Below are 21,848 nucleotides of genomic sequence, written 5' to 3'. Positions count from 1 at the left end.
ATTAGCCCCACAGTAGGGCTACACAATATATCGTTTCAATATATCAATATTGCAATGTGATCATTCACAATAGTCACATCACAGGCTATACAATGTTGTGTTATAATTTATCATTTGCATGATGCCTGTGATTGTGTAAGGATTTTAAAAACATTAAGATATAAGAAATTGTACTATTTGTGACCTTAAGTATGATTATTTTATTGATTTATTTTTATTGTATCATTTTTTCTTGATTGTATTTATTGATCGTTATGCGTGAAAATGCTCACAACACATGCAAATACAGAAACGCACTGCAAATAGCACGGACGACAACAGAAACGTGCCCCAAAAAGTTTGTAGATGGTTTATTAGATTTTATAGAGATGCATTTGCACTGCAGAATCAACCCAATTGATCTAACATTGTACATTCTTTCCAAATAGAGATAGGAAGTCATATGGTGACATATAAAATTTTCCAATATTGTGCAGCCCCACCCCACAGCATGTTAACCGGCACATTCATAAAGGATGTTTGAAAACATTATCAAAATATGATACTAGTTCTGGAAATGGACTTTTAGCATGAAGTGCTGGTTTTGACTAATCTTTCAAAAACAATATTCACCTAACCCTGATACATAAAGCAGTGGATCTTTTGGTGGACACATGCAGACTAAGAGTTAAGTAAGGGATAAAGTACATCCAGTTGGTTTTTTATTACAGAATAAGGTTAAACATGCATATCAGCATTGTTTTTTAAGGATTGTGCTCTGTGAAAACAACCACCTTGGTGTACTTTATCTTGCTTATTAGCAGGGGTTTAACAGATTGTTTCAGTTAGTTACAAACAATTAAAAAACACAGAAGTACTGGCATAACAGTTTATAGTTCAGGTATAAACACTGAAAGATAAACGGATCTTGATGCTGGTGAATGTTGTTACAATAACCTTGTTTACCCAACAAGTGGCAACAAACAACTCTGCAAAATTATGTTACTGAATAGATTTTCAAAAGTGATCCACCTATGATGAAACGTGAAGTTTTATGTGCGATTTGTTGAATCATTAGTTGAAAATAAATATATATTTTATAAGGTGTTTGATTTCTATATTTAGTATTATTAGCAACATTAGCAAAGATTCATATTGAATTTTTTCCCCCAGCTGGTTTTTTCTTGATGTTCATTTTTTATTTAAATTACGTTTAATTTAAAGTACGTTTTTATTTAAATTAAGTTCTGTTTGTTAAAACAAATGGCTTTCATGCAGTAATATTTTTGTAGAAATGGAAAGCAATTGACATTTATCTCCTTCCTTTTTTGCTGATCCAAAAAATGTTCTAATCTTTGACTCAAAAACTGTAGTGTGATCTAAACCGTGAGATTTGTGATTTATTACACCACTTATTACACCGCTATTTGCCAGAATACTGAAAAAATACATACAAAACATCATTCTGAGCCTCAAATCTTTATTAATCCTTCAATTAAATGCAAAACTGACAGCAACAAAAACGGCTAAATGGAGCATACTCTAACCTTACCTAATTAATTAGTCACAAGATGGCACCAATCAGTTATAAACAACAGCATGATAGGCAAGCATATATATGGATATACATATTCACTGATGGGTAAGATAACTCTGTGAACCATGATAAACCTGGGTTAAGTTTTAATGATTATGTAGGAATAACATAGCTTGGATTGTCTTGACTGACCAATTTGAATCAAGATTCTCTTCCTACTTCACTGGAATATTGAAATCCAAATGGTGTGTTTTACAGACAAAAAGTCCAAATATTATTCTACCCCTTACCCTTTCCATAGGGCAAAAGGAGAAAATCATGATTCCAAAATGTTAGATAAGTTTAATGACTGGGAATGACCTTTTTACAGTGGCTGGTATAATGTTAATGTTGTTTTCGTGTAAATGCATAGTGCAGTTACTGCCACAGTAGCTTATTGCCACATTTTATCGTTATGATAACGTGATATTGTTGCTCAGTGGTTTCCTGAAGATAAATAACAAAAAAAATAAAAATAATGCAACTGGAATAACTACAGCAGTCACCATCTTAACACTCATATGAAGCAAGAGATCACGATGACATGTGCAGGTGTTGTAGTGATGTGCTATTTCTTAGGAGTAATTTTTGAAGCCCTTCCCCTTCAAGCGCCAAGGGGTAGGGGTACAAAAAGAGAATTGGGATTGGACCAAAGGTGTACCAAAACAAAGTTAATGCCTCATTCAGTCTCTATTTTTTGGCTTTGGTAGATATATCGAGGACCCAGTTATAGCATTTAAACACATGAGAAGTCAAATTTACGTCACCTTTAATACGCTCTGTAATTTCTCTGTCTCCATGTGAGTATAGATGTCTCGTTCTGCCTCTACGTTCAGTCTGACCGGCTCTATTAAAAGTGCAGTGGTTCAGCGGTCAAACTCTCTGGATCACGCCCCACGGCCCCGAGTCCCGGTGTGTGTCCGGACGCCGTGCAGTCCAGAGAGAGCTGATGAACCAGCGGCCCCCAAAAGCCAGCTGAGACCGTCCATCCTGTCCCTCCCGGCGGTCCAGCCTGTAGCTAAGTGTCGAGATCTGCTGGCACCTCCAGAGCCGGGGCGCAGGTTACCCGGGTCCCCACGGAGAGAGACCCTCCTTTAGGACTCTTGAAGTGAGCACAGCAGTTCTGCCTCTTTGACTCACTGACTTACTAACTCACATTTGGGGGACGGTGGTAGCACTAATTTACTAGCGCACCGATGGGATGTGGTGGCACTCATTTGAATTAGGTGATCAGAGGGAATGCTTAAAGGGAATACATCACTTTATGAAAAGTATGTGATTTACTGAAATTCAGTCATACAATGAGCAACATGTCAACTAACTGTATCATTATATTGAAAGAGAATGTCATATGGGCTATGGAGAAACGATAAAGAAAGCTACCTAACAATAATCTTTTTTGTTTTAGTTTTCATTTACCTGTTCTTGTTTTTCTGGCTCATTTGGAGACTGTTAAAAGGATAAAATAGCATAAACTCCAATTTTGACTTAAAAAAAAAAAAGAGTAATCTAAATTAAGTCTTATCATTGGTTTCCAAAAAAAAAAATGCATAAACTGAATAGTTTCAATTGTGTACATTAAAATCATTTATTTAGGTGGTGTGATTAGATAACTAGACTAACAATCACACTGACCTGCAATTTACACTGTTAATGATTTTTTTGTTTTAAAAGGCATGCGTTTTACTGTTATCCACACTATTTAGACATCTTTGACCAACAAAATGAAGGTTTTGATATGGCTTAGGACAGGGATGGGCAAACTTAATCCGCGAGGGCCGGTGTCCCTGCAGAGTTTTGTTCCAACACTAGTCAAACACACCTGAACAAACTAAACAGTGTCTTCAAGATCACTTGAACTCTATATGGAGGTCTGTTTGAATAGGGTTGGAGCTAAACTATGCAGGACACTGGCCCTCCAGGATCAAGTTTGCCCAGACCTGGCTTAGGACCTCGTTTTAGCTTGGAAGAGATAGTCTTCTGTTTAAGTCTTGACCAGGGGTGTCCAGACTCATCCTGGATGGCCAGTTTCCTGCGTAGTTAAGCTCTAACTCCCTTCAACACACCTGCCAGGACGTTTCTAGTATACCTAGAAAGAGATTGATTAGCTGGTTTAGGTGTGTTTAATTGGGGTTGGACCTAAAATATGCAGGACTCTGGCCCTTCACCACCGAGTTTGGACACCCCTGGTCTAGACAGACTTAAACCTTTACAAATGGTGAGGAGCTCTTCACAATTACTCTCTGACTGGATTATCACATATCTTTATTTTGATTCATCAAGCCCCTCTAATATGACCTCATTACTCAACTGGTAGACTGTAATGTATGGATGCAGGAAAGACTTGCAGATGCCCAGTGAGTGTGAATGGTCATGTATTGTGTGTTTTAAGCTGTAAACAATAGTGTAAACGCACCTCACATCACCTCAAATGTTCCATTTATAAATCTGAAATTCTGGAGCAAAAGCGTATTCTGTTGAATGCAATAGGATTTCAGAAAAGGAGTTGTCACGCATTTCTAAATGAATCAACTCTTTTGAATGAATTATTTGAATTGACGATTAAGTCAATCACTCAATATTGGTGGTTTTAGTGTCATTGTTTAACTACATCAAGCCTAATCCAACCAAGGTAATTGCTTAACACTCTACAATACAATTTAATTATTGTTCTAGTACGATATGCCCCAGAATGATCATTCATTGTCTATTGTAAATATATTCTGTAGCATTTAAAGGAATGGTTTACCAAAAAAAAATAAATAAATAAAAATCACTTTACTTGTTCCAAACTCGTTTGCGTTTTTTTTCTTCTGCTGAACACAAAAGAAGTTATTTTGAAAAACGTTGAAAACTGGTAACCATTGACTGCAGGGTTCATATGTTCATAAAAAACTTGGAAAAGTCATGAAATTTTGACGTGGCATTCTCCAGGCCTGGAAAAGTTTTGGAAAAATAGAAAAATCCACAAATTTTTAGAAAAGTCATGGAAGACAAATATCAAATGTAAGTAGGTTGTCTTGACTTCCATTCTGTCCTTAGCCAATCACACACTCTCACATTATTAGTGCGATGTAAACATTATCTAAATAAATTTTACATAAATATAAATCTAAATTGAAACTTTATCGATTGTGGCATGTTTTACGATATGCTGTAATAAATTTGAACATGCATTGTTTTTCTTTTACCATGCACATGTGGACATTAGGTCATGAAAACATTTTTTTGAAAGGTTTAGGAAATTCATTGAATTTTGTTTAGTAAAAATGTGTATGAACTACGTATGTTTTACCTGCTATTAATGTCAATGGTTATCAGTTTCTCACATTTTTCAAAATATCTTCTTTAGTGATCAACAGAAAAGGAAAAAAGCATTTGGTTTGGAGCCAATTGAGGATCGGTAAATAGAGTAATTTTGTATAATTTAGTTTTTAATATTATAATTGTATTAGTTGTTTAAAATGTTTAGCTTTATTAATTTGGTTTTATTGATATTAGTAACAAAAAATATAGTATATATTGGCTAAAAAAAAACAGAAAAACAGCCGGCAGCTAGCTCTCTGCAACTCTCACATTGTCGCCCACTGAAGCTAAGCAGGGCTGCGCCCGGTCAGTACCTGGATGGGAGACCACTTGGGAAAGCTAGGTTGCTGCCGGAAGTGGTGTTAGTGAGGCCAGCAGGGGGCGCCCAACCTGCGGTCTGTGTGGGTCCTAATGCCCCAGTATAGTGACGGGGACTCTATACTGCTCAGTGAGCGCCGTCTTTCGGATGAGACGTTAAACCGAGGTCCCGACTCTCTGTGGTCGTTAAAAATCCCAGGATGTCCTTCGAAAAAGAGTAGGGGTTTAACCCCGGCATCCTGGCCAAATCTGCCCATTGGCCTCTGTCCATCATGGCCTCCTAACCCTCCCCATATCATGATTGGCATATCATCACTCTGTCTCCTCTCCACCAATCAGCTGGTGTGTGGTGTGCGGTCTGGCGCAAAATGGCTGCCGTTGCGTCATCCAGGTGGATGCTGCACACTGGTGGTGGATGAGGAGACCCCCCCCCCCCCCCCCCCCCCCATTGTGTAAAGCGCTTTGAGTGCCCAGAAAAGTGCTATATAAATGTAACGATTTATTATTATTATTATTATTAAAAATAGTTGTAGTATAAAAATAAATTTATGAAGGCAAGAATTTCATTCAACAAATGGGATTTTCACTGCCTTGAAGTTGTGCTAAAACTTGTTTAAAAAAAATGTGAGGCAACACGACAAAGCAGACTTCATGACATTGCAGCTATTCAAATTTTTGATAAAGTATCCATTTACCACAGACCTCAGATCATTTGTTGGAATAAGGGACTATTTTTGTAGCACCATGATTCTCACTATAATGACTGTTCTTATATAAAGATGTAATTGTTACTGTGGTGTACAGTGTTTATTTTTTTATTTTATTTATTTTTAGTGTGTGTTTTTACTGTTATAATTACGAGATCACATCAACTTGATCTGTGGGCGTCAGGGTTGTAAACTGGCTGATAACTGTGATTTAATCTCCTCCCATTTCTAATTTGATCCCATAAAGCATCATCTGTATACAAAAGTGTGTGCGTATTTTAATGTTTCGTTCAGCACACTCGAGGCAATTCATCAAATGCCTCCCCCCCTTCCCTCATTGCCATCGGCCACCTTTATTGATTCCCAAGCCTCCAATGGCAATGCAAGGCCACCTTAATTCTTATTAAGCAATGTTAAGTAATGGGATTATTTGTGTGCTGTGTGAAAGCAGCCTGGGCTTGTTACATTTAAAAAGTAAAGCAAAATAAATGGTGTTTGTGGTTTGCTTAACCTCCTATTCACCCTCAAGTCTCTTATTAAAGGGAAGAATACATTATTATTCTTTATATGCAGGTTGTTCACTGTCAATTCTGAAGGGTGAACACTTAACAAGGGTCAACTGTGTGTGTGTTTTTACCACAGTAGGTTTATAAAGTCAATATCATTAACATGGATTTCTCCCCTTTCCCCTTCTCGAGCTTCTTGAATAAACTCACTGAAACCCGTGAACCTCGGGCATCTGCTAGAAGGCTGAACACTTTCATTTGTTCAAATGATGCATGCAGATGAGATGTAGTTTGTGAGCTTCAGTGGTGCTGGGTGGTGTGACGAATGTATTGTAATGCACTCGTTTAATCATATTAACAAATTACTGATTAAAATGTTCTTTGATAATGAAGACTCGATGCAAATGTGCATTGTGATTGTAGCGGAGCTGTGCATTAAGCTGTCATTAAAATATTTTGACGGAACTAAAAAAAGATTATGAATGCACTTGCAATATGATAACAGGTTTATTAAAAATAAAACAAATTATACTGAAAAATTATAAACACATTTTTAATAAAACAAACCACTTATGTAAACATTGATTTTTATTATTTTTTTTAACTGGGATTTACAGAAATTTAAATCTAAAATGCAATCCTGTAACAATTTACTAAAATACCATTTAGCCTAAAAAAAAAAGCATATTTCTTTTATACCCTGCACATGTCCTGTTAATTTTATATACTGCTATTATTCTTAAACCGATACATTTTTACAATGCACCGTGAATAAAAAACGTTTTTTTCTGGCAGCTGGGGTGCTGGGGCTACTAAAAAGTAAAATAACAGCCATTGAACCGTTGAATTAGACATTTTACGTAAAAAAATAATAATAATAATAAATTAATAAATAACAGATGGTAAATTAAAGAAATTTACCGGAAAACTTGAATTTAACAAAATTTCTGTAATTTAACCTCCGTTATTTTACAGTAAATGTCTGTAATTTAACGTTATTTTACGGTAAATGTCTATAATTTAAAAACATTACAGTAAATGTCTGTAATTTTACATTATTTTACGGTAAATGTCTGTAATTTAACATTTTATGGTAAATGTCTGTAATTTAACATTAATTTTACAAAAAATGTCTTATTTTACAGTAAATGTCTGTAATTTAACAACATTAATTTTACAGTAAATGTCTGTAATTTAACATTATTTTACGGTAAATGTCTGTAACAACATTATTTTACGGTAAATGTCTGTAATTTAACAACATTATTTTTACAGTAAATGTCTGTAATTTAACATTATTTTACGGTAAATGTCTGTAACAACATTATTTTATGGTAAATGTCTGTAATTTAACAACATTAATTTTACAGTAAATGTCTGTAATTTAACATTATTTTACGGTAAATGTCTGTTACAACATTATTTTATGGTAAATGTCTGTAATTTAACAACAATATTTTACGGTAAATGTTGGTAATTTAAGAGCCGTTATTTGACTTTTTTTCTTTGCACCCAGTTGCTGGAAAAAAAATTATAATAACTGATTTTATTATTGTTTATTTTTTTACAGTGTGGTGTACAGAAATTCGATGTTACAGTAGTTTATATACAACAACAAAAATTGTTGAACATTAAGAACAAGAATAATTTTAACGCCTAACAAAACCCTATTTAAGATTCACAGTTTAGCCTCAAATTAATTAGAAGTCTTTATAGCTTTGCAGAGTTTTTAATTAATAATTTATTGTTATTCTGATTGGTGCTTATTTCATGCATCTCCCTTTCTCTCTCCAGGGTGTCTGCGGGGTCTTAAAATGTCTTAAATTTTAAAAGCAAAATTTTAGGCCTTAAAGTCTTAAATTCACAGAAATATCGTGTTGTAGGTCTCAAATCATTTTAAAAGGGTCTTAATTTTAAAAATTGTCGAAGTAATGTTACCCTATCGGGCTAAACTCATCCAATCGCCAACAATCTACTTAAAAATATATATACATTTTTTTATTGCAAAGGGATGTTTATTTCACTGCAGCTGTTGGACATTTTACAGCATTTTTTTTTTTAATTTTTTCAAATTAAAATCCCCAATCAGGAAAAGAAAACTTAAAAACAATTACACAATTCCACATGATAATTACAGCATTATATCCCTTTACATAATCTTCAGTTTACACAAAAAACTATTTACAGAAGAAAGTGTGGACATAATAATTAAAAATAGGCATGAAATTTTAGGTTTTATAACAGAAATGCATTAGGCTGAATTGGAGTTAAACTCAATTTGTTTGGACCAAAAGCAAACAAATATGTTTTTGGATCATTCGTGTAGTGTCATAAAAAATAAAAAATAAAAAAATACAATGTTGGGAAAAAAAAGTCTATACAACTCGAGTTTTCTTGTTTTGACACATTTAAAAATGTGGTTAAGAAATAATTACATTTGTTTTTTTTTCCAGTTCAATCGGTCCAACTGGATACTATTTTTGTTGTTATTGTTGTTGTTATTATTATTATTATTAATTGTTATTAATGGTAATAGTAATAAAAGTAAGGATGACTGGAGTAATAATTTTATTTGAAACTACATACAAAAAAAATCAGTTATTTGAACATTTTAATAAATATTTAACCATTTTTTGTAACATTTAATAAATGCCGCCTTGATGAACAGAATAGTTTTCTTTAACTTTTACACTGAATGATGAACCCATATTTTTCACCTATATTTTAATGCTGTTTCAAGTATAGTTTGAAAAAAAAATCTTTTGATTTAAAATGCATTTTGTTAAATAAAGTGAAATGTTTTCATAAATATGTCGTGTAATATATATATATATATATATATATATATATATATGTGTGTGTGTGTGTGTGTGTGTGTGTGTGTGTGTGTGTGTGTGTGTGTGTGTGTGTTTTTATGAATAATTAGTTCTATTTGCTATTTAGATACAAACTAACAAAGTGTATTTGATTCATGCATAATTAAGTTAGCTGGACTATCCAGCATAGACTTTAGGAAATGGGTGATGTATAAATTTTTTTGTGTTACTTTAAAACGTTTATGTATATCATTTCTATAATGATAATGGGATATAATTTTTTTTTCTACCGCCCACTCCTAGTCTGCAGTATAAATACTTTAAAGAAATAAAAGAGCCTTTCAGCTTTACCAACTCTTCAACTCTACATTGAATGTTTAACAGGGTCTTCTGGGTATGAAAATGCGCCAAAGGTTAACACGTCTATAACATGCAATCCGGCACTCTTGAGTCTTAAACTAATTACATGATGAAAGGGAAATGACCTAGACAACCCTACAACTGTCCTTTCATCGCTATATTGCATTTTCTTTTCTTTTTCCAGACTGTTCATTCCCCATCCATGATCAACCTCTCCTCTGCCTTTGAGAGAAAGTACCACACCTTCAGTCGATCCACTACTCACCTGATCTGAACTTTGCCTTCTGCACTCTACAGTATTATAATTAATTGGCACACTATGGTACCACGTCCGCCCGGCGCCTCTAGCCCAAGCCACCCCCCCATCCGGGTTTAATTTACAGGTCTAGGACCCACCAAATGAAGGACGGCTTGTGTTGATGTCCACGTCTGGGCGAATTTAATTAACATGGAGAGACATTTATAACTGACATGTTCTGATTTTATTAGATGGTAGAGTTTTCACACGATTATTAACCACTGAATGTATTACTTCCTCGTGTTTTATAAGGTAGGCTTAATCTAAACTAATCTAGTTTTCAGCTTTTATAAAGCTACAGACATCTGGCCGTTGCATTTAAGCTGCCACAGTAAGGTTTATAGCGCAACACTGCATACTTTTAGAATTGATTTTTATTGTTGATTCAGGGGCAGAGGTTTCTAAAAGTCAAAAGAGTCGTTGCAGTCAGCTTTCCATATTTATTCTCTAGAATCAGTTTATGTAAATCTTTCTATTTATGTGTAAATATTGTATGTTTTCTTTTTGTGATTGTGTCATACTAATAGTAGTTTGTCTCCGTTACGTTAGTCTGTGCACTTATGTGAACATTTATTCGTGTGTAAAGGAAAATTCACTTTTTTTCTGTAAAAGGGATTCATATAATGTCCTTGCCTACTGCAGATTTATTTGGAGTGGGCTGGTTTTATGTCATTGGTTTGACTACTTTTGAAGGTGACTTCATTTATTCTTTATCAATAAAAGAAGCTTAAAGCCTTCATCGTTTACTTGTGTCTGTTTGAAACATTTGGTAAAGCTGTGAATCTGCTTGTAGTGGGTTGCTTGCAAGATCTGTTGAAATTGTAACCTTGCAGAACTACTCCTATCTTGAATTGTCAACTAAAGCTCAAATGTACAACGAGTCCATCAGTTGAGGTCAGAATTATTAGTCCCCCTTTGAATTTTTGTTTCTTTTTTTTTTTTTTCCCAAATTCTTTAACAGGGCAAGGAAATTTTCACAGTATGTCTGATATTTTTTTTTTCTTTTCTTCTGGAAAGTCTTATTTGTTACTTCAGCTAGAATAATAAAAAAAAAATATGTTTTAAAAACCATTTTAAGGTCAATTTTTTTATTCGTCCCTTTAAGCTATATTTTTTCGATAGTCTACAGCAGGGGGGCCAACCCTGTTCCTGGAGAGCCACCTTCCTGCAGATTTCAGTTGCTACTCATATCAAACACACCTGAACCAATTAATTAGGACCTGAACACCACGTGATAATTAAAGGCAGGTGTGTTTGATATGGGTTGCAACTGAAATCTGCAGGAAGGTGGCTCTCCAGGAACAGGGTTGCCCACCCCTGGTCAACAGAACAAACCATCGTTAAACAAATAACTTGCCTAATTACCCTAACATGCTTAGTTAAACTATTTAACCTAGTTAAGCCTTAAAATGTCACTAAGCTTTATAGAAGTGTCTTAAAAAATATCTAGTCAAATATTATGGACTGTCATCATGGCAAAGATGAAATAAATCAGTTATTAGAAATTTAATCAGAGATCTAGACTCATTAGACCAGTCAACATTTCTCCAATCTTCTATTGCCTGTGTGAATTGTAGCCTCAGTTTTCTGTTCTTACCGTACATTCACACGAAAAGCGGCGAGAGCGTCAAAGTAGCCGGAAGTCATTCATTTTCAATGAGAGCCAGTGGTTAGGAGCAGCGTGGCGCGTCTTCACCGGCGTGGGCGTCGAGGGGAGTGGAAATCAAGTCAACTTTATGGTAATGAGCTATGACGCGGTTCGGCGGCAAGCAATCAGAATGACCACGTCCACCTCTGATAGGAGTTCAGAGAACACAGACCTGTGAACTTTGGTTCTGATCACAGTTGTTCCTAAGGTTTTGATGATTGCGGTCGCTGGATTTCCAATTAATTACAATGTTCTCTTACAGGAACATGCATTAAATAAGCTACTGGCGAGTTACTGATGTGCATTAACGTTATATATATTTATCTTAAAAAAAAAACGGGAATCTCACGCTACGTGACAGTACAAAACAGTATAGCTGCTTCAGGATATTTCAGACATATGGACTCATATTGGATAAATAGAGCAAAATAATTCTAATAATTCTGACTTCAACTGTACACATGAAGGCATGTGTATTTTAAAGCATTTTTGTAATTTTCCTGACCAAGCTATCCTGGTTTTAGAAACCTTCCCTGAGAGCCAGACAGGTACATATTGGGGGCAGCAATCCTCAGTGGCAACATAGTGGGTTGATGCGAGACTAACCAGAACTGCACCATTGGAATCGACATCATGGAATCAAGAGTTTGGGTGCGAATTTTTTTTTTTTTTTTTTTATATGATTCTTTCTTGGTTTCACAAGTGAAACCCTGTTTATGACTTGGACCTCTCCACCTAGTCAAAGTTAAGCACCTTGAACCGAGCACAGGTGCTATTTCCCCCTTCACACTGACCTGCTCTTACATTGTACTTTCGAGCCCGAGCAAGCTTGCATCATTACAATTTATTTATTTATTTTTTTTGGAAGAAAATAAAGAGAAGTGCTCTCGCTTAATGCAATGAAATCCACTTGAACTTAAAACCTGAATGATTGAAGCCGAACTCTACATTGTATATCCAGGGTGCCCCTGGGATCCTCCAAATGAAATTCAAGGTTTTAAAGAACTTCTAAATACCATTTCAAATGAAATTAAATGATAACTTCGTGTCCATTCCAACAGAAGTTTGAGGGAAAAATGTCAAATCGGTATACTATTTGAACCCTCGAAAATAATTATGTATAAGTGGGCTACTTGAATTAAATAAAACATTTTATTTTAATTATCAGTTATATTTATTACATACGCAACAGCGTGGTCATCCAACCTGTAGCCAATATGGTCCACCTGATTGCTTTTCGTCATCCTATTGAGACAACATGACCACAAACCCGTTGGCCTTAATGACCTGGTCAGTCAGTTAGTTAGTTATAAAAGGAGCCAATCAGAATTTAGTAACATATGCAGTTTTGATACCTTCACACAAGAATGTAGCTGCAAACTTGGATTCAGGAAACATGGTTTTGAAAACTTCTGTAATGCTCTCATTCGATGTGTAAGAGTGGTGCTCAGAGATTGTTTTAAGGTCCCACATGACCTCTGTCCTGAGTTGGTGATGAGCCACATACAGTAAGATATGATGTTCCTTAGCTGTGGTGGCAATGCTTCCAATGTAGAAATTTCATCATTACTGATAGCCAACGCTGTTTTAGTAACCGAAGAGGTCTTTGGTGCACAGAACTGCACAAATAGGTGGTTGGCGTTGACGAGCAGTACTACATGCGTTGTTTTCGGCACCCCTCTTATGGGAGTCCAGGGCTGTAACACCCATCATCGCTAGCTTAAAAGATTTCCACCACCAACTGCTGCAGTCATTTCCTGGCGTAATTTGGATTCCTTGCTCACAGCGAATTAAACTGACATTTTCCCATTTTAACCGACAAACTAGGCGAGCAACTATCTTGTTCTTTACGTCACTTGTCTTGTAACTACAAAAACGGGTGCACACGCTTTCGTGCTTTCTGCTATGACGTGGAGCATGAGGTTTATTCAAAGTTGCGCTGCAGTAATTTAAAATTAGCCTACATTAGTAATAGTTAATTTCTTTACAATATGAACTTAATCCTAGGAAAGACAAAATAAATGAATAAAATAAGACCTTTGTAACAAAATCCAAGACGGTGTTGCCAGACGTACGATAATTATCGTACTTGTACGATATATTTGTACGATAATTTCGACCTCTGTACGATGTACGATCAATAATGAGAAAAATCCTATAATGTACGATAATTTCAGAATTTTATGGCATTTAAAAGTAACTTCATTGTAATCTTCAGGCTTCTTTACTTATTGATCTACCTGCATCTTTTCTGTACTGTCTGTGAGGAGTAGGTGGAGTTAGGCACGTTTTCTATCTCATCTTACGTTGCCTCTTCTCAGCCAATCAACGTAGAGAATGGCTTTCTCTCACGAGTTAACACTCCTGCTGCGCGTGCCTGTGGTTAGGTCAGTAGTTTTCAGTTTGAGGTCGATCTTTTAAGCAATAATGTTAAAACAATTCGAGCTGTAAAGGAAGGTGAGAAGGACAAGAGTTTTCCCTTGATGTTCTCGTTTTTCCCCATTCAAATGCGTTTTTTTCAAAGTTAGTCTCATCAAAACAAAGCATGCACACCTCAAAGTGTGCACTGCTTTCAAGCCAACCAGCACTATTTTGCAGTCCATTACGGCATCCAATTTGTACGGAAAAATAAATCCCTTAACATCTGGCAACATTCAATGACAGCAACTCAGAGGTGGAGTTTGAACCTTCCCACTAAGGTACCTAGTTTTTTTAAACGTGTTGTGGTAATTTGCACGTTGTGTCAAAACGCTATGTGTCTAGATAATAGCTGTATACTCTCAGTTTGACTCGTGTACGATAATTTTCCTCCAAATACGATAATTTGAGGTTCTGGTACGATACTTTGACATTTCCAATCTGGCAGCACTGATCCAAGACTTTGTATGCCAAATTTAAGGCCATTAAGGCCTTAATTTGAGATGATCAAATTTAGGACTTTCAATGCTTTTAAGACCCTGCGGGTACTCTGATATTGTAGCCGCAGCCGTTGTGCCATCTATATTATTGCATTCTGTTTGTGCTGCTCTGGCAATAACACTTCTGAAGCACTAATGAGCCATTTCAACTGAGTGGTACAGTATGGGTCATCTTTATCACGCTTGCGTTTCCACTACCAAAAGGTATCCTGGTACCCTTTTGGTGAGTTTGGTGTAAGAGAGAAAGTTTCAGTCGATGTCATTCTCGCTCGAGAACATGTCAAAGACTGCATTTACACTGCAGATCTTGATGGTCAATTCCAATTTTGTAACTGCATCCGTTTTTTTATTTATTTTTTTGATGACCCAATTAAATCATCTTTTAAGCATGACTCGTATCCGATTGACTGCATTCACACAGCACATTGCAAAGGCGCAATGATCTGGAAAAAAGGAGCAGGCGCTGACTGACAGCTAATAATAATAACGCTTTTTTTCTCCATTTCTGTATCCGTTCACAGGGTTTAATTTTAAAACAATTTAGTTGTTTCACTACAAAGTTGTTTCACTATAGTTATTACCTTTTTTTTTTTACCTTTTTTTTCAAACCAATAGGCATCTTAATGTCATTTCCATAGTGTTATATGTATGCAATGTAATGTATGAGGTGTTTTTAGTTTAGCCTATATTGTTTACGTAGTGGACATAACAGGCTCTCTCTCTCTCTCTCTCGTTTACATGTTTAAACACATGTGCTACATGATTATATAAAAGCTTTAGTACTCGTGTATAAGATTTAAGGTTTGGGACAGCTGAAGTCTGTTCTGAAATGAAAGTGTCTCACTTGATGTCATCCGCTACAGTTTTTAATGATGCGCGACTTGCATTGACAGGTGAAAATCCAATACCTGCTTACACTACAGACACAGGGGCACAGATCCGATTCATATCAGATAAATTTCCACATATGAACAAGGCCTCAATCTGATTTAAGTAAATCGGAATCCATGTGATTTTCCATTTTATTTATTTTTATTTATTTATTTATTTTTTGTCCATTTAGCCATATTCGATCTGTGCCACATGGGAGAAAAAAATGGAATTTGTGTCACTTGAACCATGCAGTGTAAATGCAGCCAAATTAAAACTGTGCGAGTCGTTTAGATCATATGAGAAGCAATTCTCACAATATAAAGGCTTTATAAACATAAATACTTGTGTATAAATGTTATTAACCTTTCTATAAACATGATTTAATTATAACTGCAGATCATTGACAGTGCGTAATAGCTTACTGTAGCGTCTGCATTGTATAAAAAAAATAAATAGATGCAACAAATATGAACACATACAGACCCCCGATATGTTACCAATTACAGAACAACTCCACATGGCATACAGTTATTCCTTATTTGTATTCAAAAACAACACACAATATAGCCCACAGTCAGCCATAAAAGTGTACCACTTGGTGGAAATGGGCCATAATAGGCAATGGGTTTTCTATGTTCTACAGCGTTGAGTTTCCTTACTGGAATTTTCGTTTGAAATGAATGCGAGGCTACTGTAAAAATAGTTTAAACTCACACTCATTCAAGAAAGAAAACCACCACATTTTTAATTATTTTAATTGTAATCAAAGTACAAAACTAAATCATCCATTTGGAGGTTCTCTGCAGGTCTTGGAATGTGGTAACCATTTTAGCCACTGCCTTCACTTAGCTCTCATGGATCTTGGCTCCAGCCATACTCATCACCACAGGAGAACTTTGACCATTCCTGTTTATTGACAAGGTAAGAATAACTTTTAAATCTCTATAGAATGTGTCCTTAAAGTGATGTTACTTCTTCAGTTTCAAGTCGATCCACACTGTTCCTTGGTGATTGTGAAAAATGTAAGTATGCTTTGAGTTTTTGGGCTATTAAAAGTCCTCTGGCATTAAAGAAGCTCTTGAAAATTGAAACTCCTGTATATTAAATCTAGTGTTTATGTACTTGTTTCAGATCCTATTGTCAAAGCAGCTTAACATAGAAGTTCTAGTAAATTGAAACACTCATTTAGAAGTTCAGTTCAGTGTGGTTTAATTTTCACTGCTGAAAAGTCCAAACACTGAAGAGCAGTTCCACAAGTCCCAACCAACCAAGGAACATATTTCACCAGTTGACAAAAGTGAAGGAAAAACACCTTGAGAGAAACCAGACTCCGTTAAGCATGACCATTTCTTCTCTGGTCAAACTTCTTGTGCAGAGCTGCAGTCTAGGCGCCCGAGGCTAGAGAATACTAGACGTACATCACGAAGAAGCTACATGTCTGAATAGGTCACCACCGGGTGTATAGGCTGGCCCTTGGGATCAAAGCGGAGACTCGTCTGTCAATGGGGTCTTTCAGGAATCAGTTTCTGATCAGCATCTGCTCAGGATACAGCCTGGTCCAGGATTTTGGAGACCTCTAGAAGTCCTCTATGGTTGGCATCATTTCTTTGGATGAGTTGTCCTTGAGGTTCTTGATGGTTGGCATCCTCTGTTCACAGGTCTTGGATCACATCAATGGTGCTTTACAATATGGGCCTCAAGATAAGTTTCCCTATGTAGGAATAGGGAACAAAGAAAACAATTGGCATAGCTGCTGTTCATAGTGTTGTATTTAAGCAAGAGATATTCAAATAATAGCATAGAAACAAACATGTAAAGCATACATGATGAGCATTTATATACATACATAATTGTTTATGTACTTGTTTCTGATCCTATTTCTGCCCCTTTTTCCAAACCTTAGTTGCGTGTGTTTGAAGATGTAGGGCTGTCTTCTCTTTTGGATGGATGAGTAGGTGTAGAGAGAAGGATCAGCAAAGAAAAAACTTTTTAGACCCTGCTTCAAACAAAGATTTCTCCCCCCAAAAATCAGTATTTTGTGTCATTAATAAGGATCAACTCATCATCTTGATTACTCTAAATGTACAATAACAGTGCTTACAGATTCTTGCTTATATGACCAATGATGATGTGTAGAAGTGATTCTTACGGCATTATTTTATCCCCTTCCTCCTTCCTGATCTTTCTTAAGGGGAACTAGTAGTAAAATACTCTTACTCTCTCCTCCCACGTGATGATCTAAACCCATATGCCTTTCTTGAAAGATTGTTACATGCTTTTATACTCGAAATCGAGTAGAAACTTGGATTGCAGTCAACAGACATGATAGCTCAAAATATTTGGATCCGATCCCAGATTTTTTGAGAGCCATTGTGTGTGATGCGCATCGCATCAGAATGTCTCTTCGGTCTTCAATTGTGTCATTTGACTTCAGAAGTGAACAGAAGGTTCACAAGCATATCTGTAATGCATCCAAACAGCTTTTGGAAAGAGGTAGCCGATTGCATCACTTGCACGATTCTGAAGGAACACTTGATATGGATCTTTGAGTCTGTTTACAAAAGCATCCACCGGACTAATCATTATGCAGTGTACCTTTAGTATATTGTTGACACTTGTTCAACCCATTCAAACAATAGATTTAAAGCCTTAAGTAGCTCCTTCCACTCCTAGACAAATCCATTGTGCAATTCAAGGGTGCTCATTATTGCACCAGGAGGCCTTTGCTTCATACTTGAATAGTTTTTTTTCTTTTTCTTTCTCAAAGCAGAATATGGGTTTCATTGTATTAATGAAGCTGTGTGCAGTGTGGTTCTACAGTCAGCATTCGTTTCCTCAAACTAAAAGACGCTGAATGGTATCCTAGATACCGAGCGCCTTGAGGCAAAGAAAGGCCAAAAAATCAAAAAAAGGATAACAGAGGTCTTGATATTCTTTTTATATTTGCCTCTTTTGCACTTCAAAGCCAATGACTGCTTCATTTATCGTCAGATCGGCAAGCACAGGCCTTTTGTTCTCTTTTGCGTCCTACTCAGTTTCACAAACGGGACCAGGTCACTGCCCCAAGCTGGCTCTCTCCTGAAAGAGAGTTAAATGCTGTAAAGATGACCTGACCCGAGGTGCCAACTAAGATTTGAATCGGAAGTTTGAAGTTTTTCTCAGTTTAGTTTAGTAATGGCCAATGGCTCATTCCGTTTTCCCTGTCAAACTTGATTATTCAGAAAACCATAGAGCCATATTTAATTTGTGTCTTTCTTTGCTTGATTTTGTAACACGTTAGTTTAAGTAACAATTCAAACATTTTCTCTAAGCTTATTGCCAGCCTCTTATTAATATATTAACTGTTTGTTAGCACTTATTCAATTCATGTTTATTTCTATAGCGCTTTCACAAGGTAGATTGTGTCGAAAGCCCCTTTCACACAGTGAAACTTGTAAATTTCTGGAAAATTTCCAGAACGACTTTACCGGTAAATTCAAGAAAGTGCTGTTTACACAGACGAGGATGTTACGGAATTTTTCCTGGAAAAGACCATTCACACATCCATTCCACAATACCGGTAAATTATGACATCATTAGCCAGAAATGACCGCTAACAGCTGCGTTTGTATTTGTAAACATTTGACTACATTACAAACTGGGTGGATGGATCAGTATTGTAAAAAACTCCGATGAAAACATATAGAGAAACACTTTTGCATGTCGAGATGTACATGATATGTGTATGTGCTGGCGCTCACGGGCTGTTTTAGGGGCACACGCAGAGCTTGAAGGTAAACAAACAACAGCTTATCATAAGCATCTTATTGGTATTTGTTTACACAGTTGGCATTAAGATGAACATATAAGCGTTATCTGACTAACTTCTAGCAGCTAAATGTGTCTGGGAAAATATTCAAAGGCTTTTATTTTCATAAACCACACAGACGTGAATGTGTCTGACTGTTCTGATTGGCTAAATCAGACGTCTCATGTCAGCACTTTCTAGACGTGCACGCGATCTTTCCGGCAATCTTCCTTCTGTGTTCACAGCGCAGCATTCCGGCAAATTACCGGTAATGTTACAACTTCTCTTTCCGGAAAATAGCCAGAACGAATTTACAAGTATTTTCAAAAAGGGCTTGTTCACACATACGTACCTGTCCGAAAAATTGCTGGTAATTTTCCGGAAAGCTCTGTATGTGTGAAAGGGGCTTAAGTGTAACCCCGCCAGTCCTACACTACCCAACCCGCTTCGAGCTGGTATCGAACCGGAGACTTTACACATGGGAGTCGGTTGCTCTACCGAGGAGACTAAAGCCTGGCTGGCCTTTATTACAAAAGCAGCTTAACATAGAAGTTCTAGTGAACCGAAACTGTCAGTCCAGTTTTCAGCGTTGAAATTTAGTTCAGTTCAGTATGGTTTCATTTTAACTGCTGAAGGCCACACACTGAAGAGCAAATCCATCGATGCGCAATTCCACAAGTTCCAAACCAAGGAAGTCAGTGGCAAGGAACATACTTCACCAATTGACGAAAGTGAAGGAAAAAAAACCTCAAGAGAAACCAGGCTCAGTTGGGGGCACGACCATTTCTCCTCTGGCCAAATTATTTGTGCTTAGCTGTAGTCTAGGTGCCAGAGGCTGGAGAACTCTGGAGACCCATGCTGGAGAAGCTGCAGGTGTGAGTTGGTCACCAGCGGGTGTACAAGCTGGCCCTTGGAATCAATGCCGAAACTCGTCTGTCACTGGAGGTCTCTTGCTCTCCACTTCTCCATGACCACTGCAGCATATGCTTCAGGATATGGCCTGGTCCAGGATTATAGAGACCTCTAGAAGTTCTCAGTGGTTGGCATCATTTCTTCGTATGTGTTTTCCTTGAGGTCCTTTGGTTGGCACTATCTCTTCACAGGTCTTGAAACACATCAATGGAGCTGCACAATATCTAGACCTCGCAGGTGGAAATAGGAAACAAAGAAAACAATTAGCGTAGCTGCTAGCCATAGTGTGTTTAAACAAAAGATATTAACATGGAACAAACATGGAAAGCACATGAATATTTCTAACAAAACATCTGATATTTTCAGGAAGGCTGTTTCAGAGTTTAGGGGCCATAATTGAGAAGGCTCGACCTCCTTTAATGGGCTTAAAATGTATAATCTTATTTCACATCCCTAGTCCTACCTAATACCTAAACCCAATGACTATTTTACCTACTATTAATCAGCTACTAAATAGAAGTTTGAGCTAAAAGTCTCAGTTAATGGTTTGTTAATGTTGTGAATTTTACCTTAAAATGAAGTGTGACCCCCCCCAAATTGTTTTACCAAAAAAATAAAAATGTTACAGAATCAGAAATATGCTATTTAGTCGATTGTCTGTCCTTGTATTGAGAACGTTTCTTCAGTGAAAGATGTGAATAGTTATTAGAAGTCAAGAAAAAGTAGCAAAATAAAGTTTTAAAGAACAGAGTGAAACAGAGCAAGTGAGTGGTGCGAGTGAGCGTTTGGGGAGAGATACGAGAGATTTCAAGAACAGTTCAAAGAAATAATTCATGGGATATTGTTCATTAAATCTGTGATCGGGATCATAAGGCTGCAGTCTGTGTTATATTTCTCGATGGGATAGCAGAATAATTTCTGAAATGCACCAGGAAAAAATGCCCTTGTATGACCACAAAAGTGCTGTCCCACTGATTAGAAGTTCATGTGAAATTAATTTGACATTAAAAACACTAAAACCCAAAGTATGCTTTGCCTTTTACGCATTCACAAAGTGAGCATGACGCAAATTCAGCCAGTGGAGGAATGGCGTCACTATGCTTAATAAGCTGCTTTTGTGCGGAATCATTTTTTGAAATCAACAGCATATCAGCTAATCTAAAATCTGCTTGCTCTTTAAAATTAGCTTCATATTGATCTCTTATGCTTACACAAGAAATTAAATGCTGTATTATTACAGACGTCACAGTCAATTTTGCAACAATTAGAATGCAGCATACAGCACTTATTATTTTCTTATATAAGGTCTTCACAAACACTGACTGACTGTCATGAAATGTTGATGATGACACTTGTCTTAAATGCTACTGCAAATCCTTGTGGTCTTCCTCCAAGTCCATACTTCAGGTAATGTAATCACACTTTGACTGTCAGGCCTGCTCAAAGTAAGCATAAAGACCCTGGTTAAACAAAATCCAGCCAAAACAAAGTCTTTTCGAGTTTGTTTCAGTAGTTTGAAACCGCTCACCAAAGGCAACTCTTCGGGGAGCTCTTTTGACTCCTAAACATCTTTGAGCTACCAGTAGTTTGGGGTAAATCCACACTGTTGTCCCTTACTATAGATAATGCTGTAAGTAACTGTAAAATAGCCAGTGTTTTGCTGTCATAAAAGGAAACAGTATTTTACTGTTTAACGAGATGGATTTGTATGAAATTGTGTAGTGCAAAGAATAAATTACAGCAGGCACGTACACACATAGGGCTCAACCTGTGCAGTGCACATGCCCTTTTTAGTCTTGGATAGAAAGTGCGCTTCCAGATTGATCTGAAGTGCCCTAGTGAAC

General features: G+C 36.5%; 1 protein-coding gene and 1 long non-coding RNA gene across 31 annotated transcripts in view; one reads left to right on the top strand and one right to left on the bottom strand.

Annotated features, from left to right (window-relative positions):
• The window catches only part of ect2 (epithelial cell transforming 2), a 67,779-nt gene extending 57,169 nt beyond the window's left edge, over positions 1–10,610 (top strand). For 11 of the 30 annotated variants that reach the window (XM_087272238.1, XM_087272237.1, XM_087272231.1 and 8 more), the window contains 2 exons: positions 2,366–2,663; positions 9,753–10,603. In XM_087272238.1, coding sequence (XP_087128364.1) covers positions 2,366–2,653 — 288 coding nt within the window. In that variant the 3' untranslated portion in view covers positions 2,654–2,663; positions 9,753–10,603. 30 annotated transcript variants of the gene reach the window in all.
• A 311-nt stretch (positions 10,611–10,921) lies between these two features.
• LOC147841669 (uncharacterized) lies at positions 10,922–12,460 on the bottom strand. Its single transcript, XR_015502365.1, has 2 exons — positions 11,052–12,460; positions 10,922–11,009 (listed from the first exon to the last, which is right to left on the bottom strand). It is a non-coding gene; the product is annotated as an uncharacterized LOC147841669 (long non-coding RNA).
• Between the last annotated feature and the right edge of the window lie 9,388 nt (positions 12,461–21,848).

This window comes from Danio rerio, chromosome 11 (assembly GCF_052040795.2).
Source record: "Danio rerio strain M-AB ecotype USA chromosome 11, GRCz13ab, whole genome shotgun sequence".
NCBI lineage: Eukaryota > Metazoa > Chordata > Actinopteri > Cypriniformes > Danionidae > Danio > Danio rerio.
This window is presented reverse-complemented; position numbering and strand designations above follow the sequence as displayed.